We start from the raw sequence: 9,906 nt of genomic DNA, 5'->3' as shown, positions 1-9,906 counted from the left end.
ATGTTTCACGCAAAAAAGTAAACTTGCTTTGAAATCTAACACGAGGAAAAAAAACTTCCCAGTAGTGTCGTCACCAAACACGTTGATACGTTGACGTCAGTTTCTCCACTCGGCCAGCGGAAGTTTATTTGCATAATCCCGCCCCTCGACGCTTCAGGGCATTTTCCGTAGTTCCCACGCCCCCTCGAACTCTACGGGCCAATCAGATGCTCGACACTGGTAGGTGGGTCAAGTTCCGAGATATTAATTGGCCCGCTACACACGCCTGTCACTGTGCCTCTTAGTTTATGTCACTTCTTTGTGTTCCCCTTTCATAAATAGGCGAGGTAGCTGCGAAGAAATTAGTCTTTCAGGCGGTTGTCGTCGTTGCACTTATTATTACCCTGTTTTTATATGTACAGTCTTTTTTTTAACTCATTAATTTCTTACGTCGGGGAGAAGAATGCACCTCTGAACCAGCCAAAGAGAATACTGTTCTTTTTAAAACTTCAAAACACGGCGGGAGGAAAAAGCAGACACGGGTTCGCGTCAAAGGAAAGGCCCTTTTCGGAGGAAAAAGAAATCATTTTCACGCACCATCGACAAGGCAGCGTGGAGGAGTTAACGAGAAGAGAAGCGCTCTAGCCCCGGCAAGTTTCGAAAGCTCTTAACCCGTTTCCAAACGTGGGGCAGAATAACCCATGGATCACCGCTACAGCACCAAAGGCGACATGATCCCCGAGCTGTCTGCCGCCGCGGAGTTCGTCACGAGCCTGCTGAGGACCCGGGGCTTCCTCCACGAGCCGCGGCTGCAGGTCTTCAGCGCGTGCCTGCAGGAGGCGTTGGCAGGTGAGCGGACGGTCCTCTGGGGTCCAAGGATTTGGCCAAGAGCTCGTAATCGCGAAACGAACGGGCGTCTGAAAGGAGTGTCTTTGTTATCCCCGAGGGGAATCATTGGTGGGGCCATTTAGTGGCAGCGGTTTGTAAAAATAATGCTTCTACTGACTATTTCGGTTAAAAAGAAAAAAAAATATGCTTGGGTTGATTTAGACGTACGTTCTGAGAGGCATTCAATTCGGGACCAGTTAGCCTTGCTTAAAGGATTCCAGTTTTTCTCGAATTGGTCCTCGTTGTAGACGATGACGTTGCTTCGTCTACTGCTAGGTTACAAAGTTCCCCTATTTACAATGCCTTTCTCAGACGTAAATATTTGCTTTCTTTCCTTGTGTGAGAAGTTTTCATTTCTGCTCGCTCTCCGTGGGTAATCGGCGTCCATCTCCAGATCTGAATGCGAGCTGTAGCCTCTGTCTGCGAGGCCGGTCCTGACGTACGCGGCTTTGTTGTTCTTTCCCCAGAGCACTACAAACAGCACTGGTTCCCCGACCGGCCGCAGAAGGGCTCCGGCTACCGCTGCATTCGGATTAACCACGAGATGGATCCGATCATCAGCAAGGCCGCGGGCCGAATCGGACTGAGCAGCCAGCAGCTGTACCAGCTCCTGCCCAGGGAGCTCACCCTCTGGGTGGACCCGTACGAGGTGTCGTACCGCATCGGCGAGGACGGGTCCATCTGCGTGCTGTACGAGGCGCAGCCGCCGGCCTCCAGCCACTCTCCCAGCGGCGGCAGCGCCGGCGGCGGCGTCGGCCCTTACAACCCCCTGTTCACCTGCAAGAACCAGTACCTCATAGGGCGCACCAGCCCTCCCAAAAATTACCTGATGACCGTTTCCAGTTAATGTGCATTAGAGCGTCGTGCAGGAAGAAGACAGGCAATGCGTTTTTCATAGGGAGGATTCAACCAGCGTTCACCCTGTAAGGAAGTGACTTTTTATTTTTCGTACAGCTGGGTATGTAATTCTTTGCCCCCCAAATAGGCCTATTTTCAGTTACTGGGGCTCCGTTACCCCCCTCCTTGTAGGGGTTTAGCTTTAGCACCCATTAAAAACAGCCCAGTGAAGAATAAATCAGGGGATTTTTTTGCATTAAGATGTAGCTTCTTAACAAAAAAAAATAGTTGCCTTGGACGGGCCAGTCCATGAGCACTTTTTGCACTGCCAAGGCATTTCGTATTTGTATATTTGTGTCCTTTTTAAAATTTAACTGCGCGAATCTTTTTCATGCTGAAGAAGCATTGTATTTTTTTATTTATCCACGTGATCTTGACACTGCGTAATATATCTGGGGGAGGGGGGGTAACATGTCTGTGCCCTCTTGAGGAGTCAAAAAAAAGGTGCAATAAAGGATAAAAAAACTCCCACAACACAGCTGTTTGCTAACGTGGTTAACTCCAGCAGGTGTGTGTGTGTGTTTTTAACAGTTTTGTAGTGATCACTGTAACCACGTAGCCCTCTACGCCACTTTACAGAAATCCTGACAGCGTGGCCTGTTTTTTTGGAGAACCGGGAGGTGATTGTAAAACAAAGAAGCTCGAGTAATGCACTACTGGTTTCAAATTTGGAACTGACATTTTTGTTTTTTGTAAATTGCACCCCCTTGTTTTACAGTCGTCGCGCCCACCTTTTTCGCTGTAATTTTCGGGTCGCGTGTGTGTGTGGGGGGGCGGGGGGTTACCGTTCCTGCTGTAGCTGCCCCCTGTTCGTTCCACGCAGCCTTAGAGCAAGCCAGTGTTGTGGGAGTTTGTGCTCCTCGAAAGGGGTTAAGAGAAAAGCTTTTCCTGCTGTTTTCTTCCGTGCAATAGGACCCCAGTTACACAAAGAGCCGCTCTCCGCGCTTGAGGGCGACCGGCACTGAACAGCTTTATTTGTTCTCCAGTTTTTGTCCTGGATGAAAACCTTCAAGGGTTCCTTCCTAACAGTTCTTGTGCTGTGAACCTGAAACCTGTTGGGAAGGACGATGGTTTGTCTGGAAAGAGCCTGATTTAGACTGGGTTGGGGGGAGAGGGGGGGTGGGCTGCTGGGGGGGGGGGTCACATCTATGGATATTGTGTCCAGTGGCCACTGAACTTCCTTTTGGAATCTCCATTGCCTGTTGGAATAAGCTGTGAGACAGGAGGCCGTTGTAAATTTGTAAGCGCCAAACTGACACGTTGTATCCTAATGCTGGAGTGTAATTATGTTCTTAATTTTTTTTTTGATGGGGCTGTTGACCAGCTGATGTTTACCAGTTTCTATTTTTTGGGGGATTGGGGTTGAGGGGCTGTAGACTTTCTAAGCTGCAAGAGGAGATGTATTCCATGTACATTTTTTTTATAGATTGTGTACATAGATAAATGTACAGTTTTGTACTCTACACAAAGTCATTTTAAGGAAATAAATTTTTACAAATTTGAAAATTACCCAGTCTTTGGAATTATTATTCCGTGCCATTTCTAAACGTCTGACCAAGTGATTGTTGAAACTGATATACAGATGCAAAAACCCCAAAACACATCCTGTTATGTTAATTTCCCTCAAAAGCCAACCTGGAACTATATCGATCTGTTGAAAAGAAGACCAGTGAAGGAAATACCTCTAGGAAATGGAGCTGGTTCACTTGGATGATGGATTGCTTTGGGGGAGCACTGTTTGAAAATAATCAGTTCTGTCCTGTAGTTATCAAATACTACTTAAAATTTTTCCCCCCTCAAAGAATGAATGGGAATAGGCCCCAGTTGGATTTGTTTTGGATAACACTGACATTGCAGCGTTTTTCCGAGGATGGCAGTTGTTTCCCTTCATGATATTGTGGGCATGCTGTACTGGATTCTCTCTGTGGATCCTTTAGTGCACCTGAAAACAATAACCCCGATCGTCCACATCCTTGCTCGGAATTGGGAATGGGGTTCGGGTTTTCTCTGGTGGACCACCAAGATCTTGACGCTTAACTCTTGCCTTGGTGCTCTCTGGCACACACCTGACCCAAACTGAATATAAAGGCTGTAGATTACCCAGCATCACACAAGCTGCTCACAGGGGCCCGACATGTCCAGGTTAAGGTAAGCAAGTAAAAAAAAAAAACAAGTTCAGTCACTCATCCTAGCAGAGGAGAAGCTATTTATTTAGGCCAGACTGACACTTCGCAGCAACAAAGCAGAAAGACCGTTTTTTTTTTCTTTTACTCCTCAGTTCGGAAAAGCCCCAGTGCATGCTCACAAAAGGACTTGATTGTTTTGTCTTTTGTGGTTAAACCTTTTGTATTGGAAAGTCCCATCGTAATCTTCGGCAAGCTAGTGCAGCTGGTATCATGCTTCTTGCTACCTCAGATTTTCGACAAGGCCGCTTGTCTTTAAAGGCAGGTAGGGTGTCTTTAACTTTTAGTAGTACGCTTATCAGTCCTTACCACACCTTAACGCTGCTTTTCCTTGTGATAAACCAGCTGAAACCTTTGTACGCCATAGACCACACCCAGTGTGCAAAAACATGACTTTCAATATAGTCTTGTGACAAAGGGAGAAGTTGAGGGACTTTATGTTTTAAGTGGATGGTTGTAGGTTCGAGTTCCTGAGCAGCTGCTACTGTTTCTCATGAGCCGGGTGCCATATTCCCAGTTGCTCCAGTCAACTGTAGGATTGGGTGCCAGTATTGCGGGGGGATAACCCTGTAATGGACAACTGTCCCATGTGGGGGTCACTCTCTCAGTCTAATAGCGCAGAAGCCAGGATAAGCTTTAGTCTGAAGAGCCTGCAGGCTGGAGTACAGACTACCACGAGAGAGAGTTGCCCCCAAGACCCAAGAGTAACTCATGTCACACATTCTGCAGTGTCGGCCATTGTTTATGCCATTGTCTTCGCTTCAAGGCCCCAGCCCTCTGTGTGTGTGTGTGTCATTGTGTTTTGTTTTCAGTAATGCTTTCTCCAGTTCACCCAGAGCCTTAAAATAAAACCGGAGAACAGGCAATGCCAAGGGCTGGGTTTCCTCTCCCGTCTCCTACAGAAACCCTGTCAGAGGAAGCAGATGGAGCCCTCGTTCTGATTGCTGACAGATATTCGGGTCTCTATCCACCCACCATGGACAGTGCAGCTCTGATCATTACAATAGCAGAGACACTATTGAATGACAAGATTAATTCACTGGCATGTAATACAGTGGGTAGTTGTTAAGGTGTACTTGTTTCTTAGTGCACTGATTTCCCAGGGCTAGGATTGTCCAAAGGTCTTTAAGATGTGCTCAGTTGTCAGTGCAAATGTTTATGTCCACAAGCTTACAGTTGTCTTAATGAGAAAGTTGTGCCATGCCATATCTTTAATTATAACATCTTACAGCTTAATCACTTGAAAGGTTTAATGAGCATTCAAAACTAATCTTGATTCCTGGGAAATTAAGTGTTATTTGGAAAGGGGTAATAGACTTGATAACAGGCCTTGGACTTTCAGGGACTTGCCGATATAGCAAAGGGTGTCACTGAATGATCCACTCTGGCTGGGCTAGTTTGTGAAAAGGCGTTCTTTTGTTCATTGTATCACTTCAAAGGCGTTCGGTTTTAAAATAAAACACTTCTTACACTAGTGGAAAACCAAGCTGTGGTCTGCCCCCATGCAGTCCCAGTTTTCTGAAATACTCTTACTCTTCATCTGAAATGCAAATGCTTTTACATGAGCTTTTTTTTTAAAAAAAACAACAACAAAACTTTCCTCTCCTGCAACATCTCTCATATCACCTCTATCCATGTCGAGTGGAGCACATAACTTAGAGCGGTATTCATGCCACAGCTAAAGTGTTTCTTCAAAGTGTGGTGAAAGGGCTTTTCTGACTTCTTGTAAACATAAAGTCTGAATCTGGCAGATCAATGCAGAGGGTTGGACTGTGGCTTTTTTGGTGGCACACAGGTGTTCCTGGCAATAAGTGTTCTTCTGCATCTCTTGTGATGTGATGAGGTTCGAAAGCTCAAGCTGCGACAGGCGCTGGAGCCTGTGCTGTCGTCCCACATCTTCTGCAGGCTTTGTGGCAGGATACTGACACACGGGGCTTAGCCCGTGCACTTCACAGCCCTTGTGAGGGCCCAGGTGGGCCTGGCACAGCCAGCCTTCGCGCTCTGTCACTCGAGTCGCACAGATGGTTTCTCACCCCGCGCGTCTGCACACACGTTAAAACGAGCGAGGTGATGTCAAGGCGGATTTCAGACGGAGAATGCTTCCTGTGTGTCATATGTCTCATTAGAGAGCACTTGCTGTGCAGCAACAGCTCTTTTCTCAACTTCCCACCCCCTGAGAACCGGGCAGGTGTGGTCGGACCGCTCCTGTCATAATCTCACAATGACCATGTTGCAGTCAAGAAAAACTGCAAGCCAGTGCCGTCAGACCAGACAGGGTCTGCCTCCAAGCACCTGGAAGTAATATTTAAGTCCAATAATTATCACCCCTTGCCACTCTGTAAATATGGCTGGGTTACCTGTCATCTGTAGATAGCATTTGACAGCTGCAGACTCTTAACCGCACAACAGGTGACAAATCATACCTGTGGATCGACTGAGACCTCACTCTGTTATTACATTAGAGCAAAAAGTGGAGCTGATGAAACCATTCCGGACTAGTCTGAGAAGAGACCATTCTGTCACAGTTTCACAGGATGGTCCCTGGCTGGGACCAGCAGCCCCTGCAGACCCTTTCCGAAACTCAGCTGGACACTGCACTGCAGTGCATCCTGTACAGCATAGGCCATAGGCAGTTTAACAATGGAGAGCAACAGGAATCATGAGGCAGACCTTGGAACGTGCGATTTTGTTCGCCAATAGACTCTCAAAGGAAAAACACTGGACAGCATGTTCTGATTAGCACTATTGTTGTTACTGTTTGGACTGCGTTTGGGAGTTTGGGGCCATCTTTTGTCTCTTTCTGTAAAATAAACATGTTGTTATGGGAAAGTTCCACCCTTTGAAAAGCTGGCTGTGGCGTAAACAGATGGAGGAGCTGCAGAGACACAAGGAAATGATGGCAGAGTCAGGGGGAGGTGTTTAGAGGTGCGGGAACGCATGAAAAAAATAAATGCAGTGAAAATGTGAAAAAACCTGGACGTCAATATGGTACAAAAGTATCAGTAACCAAAGAAGATGGGATAAAAATAGTAAGGAAGCATTTTTGTATCAGAGCCAAGTGACCACTGGCTTACTTTGGCACCAGGTCAGGCCCAGTACATGGGTGGGGCAGCTGAAGACATGACACCTTGCAAGTGGTGCTTTACAGGCAGTAGCATGATGCGGGTTCTTCTTGGCGCCTGAGGATGAGGGCTCAGCAGACCTGAATCCAGTAGGTCACTCAGGAGATGATCAAGCCCAGTTCCCAGCTCTTGGACCTTACCCTAGCGCATCCAGCTCAGCGCAATCTGAACAGCAGGAGAGCATTCCAGGGATGAAGCTCTTTTTTCCACCCTCGTTGTTAGTGCTACTTCCCTTGGAATCGCGTCCCATCAATAGCACATAACAGTAGCTGAAGCTCATCACTGCCATTTTTAGGCTATTCCTGTTCCTCCCCGAGTTTGTGTAATTTGTGGGTTTGGCTGTGCAACTGTGTGCTGATAGCCATGTTTTTCCAGTTGTTAGTGGTCTGGAATGTGCTTGGTGACCTGAAGTTTGTCAAGACGTGAAGCAGGGCCCCTCATTAGCAGTCTGTTTTCTTAAAGCCACACCTTAAACAGTCCCTTCTATTGGGGAAAGTGAATCTCAGGCTGGCCAGGGAACTGTTTTCACAGGCTCCCAGATAATGTCCTTGCCCTCATCACAGTACAAGATGAGTTCTTTGCATATTTCAATTTGAAGACTTGCGATGTTTTCCAGTGAGCTGTGGCAATGCCTGCACTTCTGTTAATTTATCTAGTGCGAAACTCTTATGTCCCGATGACTCAATCTTATAAGACAAGACCTAACAGCCAACCAAATGTGCTATTGTCGTTTTCTTGTGATGCTGGTAGAAACTTGTTCTGGGCCACAGAATTTGCTTTTCGTGTTTTCCGTGTTTTGGAGAGTTAGGCAGTTTGCTGGTTTTCATGCCAGCAGAGATCTTATGAAAATTTGTGTTATCTATCTTTTGGGTTAATAATTCAACACGAATGCAATATTTCTGCTATTGTTTGTGTGTGCTTATGAAGGTTCTAAACTTTGATATCACAGGATTGTGGTCATTACTGCAATGGTACTGGAATGGTTTATATTATTTATTTGCTATCACATAACAGTGAGAGACATTGTTCATAAGCATATTTTTTACATGTGTACACATATACAGTAAATATTTATTTTGAATTATTTTTGAAACATTAGATCTGGTTATTATTTTCTGGTTATTATTCCTATTGTTTTGTTATATAGTTATATATACAGTAATGGTGGATTTAGTTCTATCTTCTATACAGTAGCATTTCAATTGGACAAGATAATATTCATACTCATTAATTAATATTCCTACACTTAATCAGTTGTGATTTCATGCCTATATAGAAATTCTTAAAAAAGAAAATGGAAAAAGATGTGATAAGATATAGCAATAAATCATCCTCAATTTTGTATTAATGCATTGTAGTGTATCCTTGTCTTCCAGAAATCGTTAATGCTCTCACTAAAATAACTGCGATTAAATTTTATTTTAAATTCTCTCTAAAAACGTAAACCTTAAATCCAGATCTGTTTTAAGTGGCACTCATACGGTACATGATATGACATGCATCAGCAGTAATGACATTTTTTTTGTCTGCATCCCCGAGCAGATTATTACTAAACACCCGACTGAACATCTAATTCTTGAGCATTTGTCTTGATTTTTGTGTCTGGCCTTGCTTTGGTGTGGCTATAAAGAGGGGAAAATTGCAGGGCTTTATCCCATGAGCGTATTGGAGCCAGATAGCAGCTGCATTTATCTTCTGAACAGCCTATAACCATTTCGCAATGGGAGCAAATATCAGCCTGACTCATAAGTGACTGCAGGGTGTGTCCAGACCCACAGGGTTGTAAATTGCCAACTTGTCCTTTGTTATGTCCTATCAGAGCACCCAGCCTGTTATTAGACTTGCCAGAGTTTAGTAGGATCAGCAGAACAGACCACAAGGGCTCCTTGCCAAATAGTAACTGACAGATGTATTTGTGCAGCAGACTAGGTATGAGATTCAGAGATAAAAACTCAAAAGTGCACCAGGTTTTTTCAGATCCTGTGAAACTTCACACTGATCTTCATGGAATCTGAGGTGGCTGACCATAATCGTCGTGACAAGGAGGGTCGTGGACATTGCAAGTCTTAAAAAGTGTTCATTCTTTCAGTAAGGCCCCCTTGTCAGTGTTCTCTATACAAAACCATGAGAAGAGATGAAATCACAGTGAAATTGCAATAAATATGTGGTGAAGCTTGGAGAGAAATAGAAAGGCTTGATGTGAGCCATGTGAAACTGAAAGGATAGCAAAAACCTGCAAGGTGTAGTAGACATACGTAAACCACAGGGTGCAAAACACCATGGAAATTTTCTGTGGTAGTAATGGTCTTCCTATGTTGACCTTTCTCTCCAGAAAGTTTGGACTGTGAACTTCCCCTTCTTCTCCACTTGGATCAGTGCGGCTCATTATACTGATGATCTTGGTTTTTTTAAACCTTATTTTTATTAAGATGTTTCTCTCACACAACTTCCAGAGAAATAATGGGCTGCTTATCTGGAACTTCTTGATCTATCTCCAAAAATGACGTCTGGCACCGGTTTGGTGAGGTGTCTTTATGCTAATGTAAGAATGTGGAAGTTTAGTTCACCACGCATCGCCTTACGTGCTGAACTCCAGCGTGGATTTAGATTAGGAATAAAATCCAAAATGCATAACTACTGTATGTCCCTAAAGCTTGTGGAACCCATAACATGATATACAAATAATGCGAGATTAGAAGTCTCTTTACATGGTTCTGCCTTCATGCCATAGTTCATATCTATGTACATCAAGAGTTAGCTCATATCCATTCCTTTAATTTATACATGTCTTCTTTGGACTTGTTCACAACATAATAAGCACAAAACCATGAGATCTT

The 9,906-nt window shown here is 44.8% G+C and overlaps 2 protein-coding genes across 2 annotated transcripts in view; both read left to right on the top strand.

Moving 5' to 3' along the window:
* The first annotated feature begins 305 nt into the window (after positions 1 to 305).
* Positions 306 to 3,273, top strand: btg2 (BTG anti-proliferation factor 2). The gene is made up of 2 exons (XM_088640230.1): positions 306 to 828; positions 1,335 to 3,273. The coding sequence occupies exons 1-2, from the start codon at positions 681 to 683 to the stop codon at positions 1,712 to 1,714; spliced, it is 528 nt and encodes a 175-aa protein (XP_088496356.1). The 5' UTR covers positions 306 to 680; the 3' UTR covers positions 1,715 to 3,273.
* Positions 3,274 to 3,409: 136 nt separating this feature from the next.
* The window catches only part of LOC148658711 (calcium/calmodulin-dependent protein kinase type 1D-like), a 49,845-nt gene continuing 43,348 nt past the window's right edge, over positions 3,410 to 9,906 (top strand). The window contains exon 1 of the mRNA XM_088640229.1: positions 3,410 to 3,912. The gene's annotated coding sequence lies outside the window, so the exon portion shown is untranslated. The remainder of the gene's footprint in view (positions 3,913 to 9,906) is intronic.

The sequence above is a fragment of the Lepisosteus platostomus genome, chromosome 7, assembly GCF_059453375.1.
Source record: "Lepisosteus platostomus isolate fLepPlt1 chromosome 7, fLepPlt1.hap1, whole genome shotgun sequence".
Classification (NCBI taxonomy): domain Eukaryota; kingdom Metazoa; phylum Chordata; class Actinopteri; order Semionotiformes; family Lepisosteidae; genus Lepisosteus; species Lepisosteus platostomus.
Note: the sequence above shows the minus strand (reverse complement) of the source record. Positions and strands in the feature narration are given on the sequence as shown.

Excerpts from the sequence above, each read along its gene's own strand:
- btg2 (XM_088640230.1), top strand. The coding sequence starts at position 681 with ATGGATCACCGCTACAGCACCAAAGGCGACATGATCCCCGAGCTGTCT. Across the intron at positions 829-1,334 it reads CCTGCAGGAGGCGTTGGCAG|AGCACTACAAACAGCACTGG; the intron begins GTGAGCGGACGG and ends TTCTTTCCCCAG.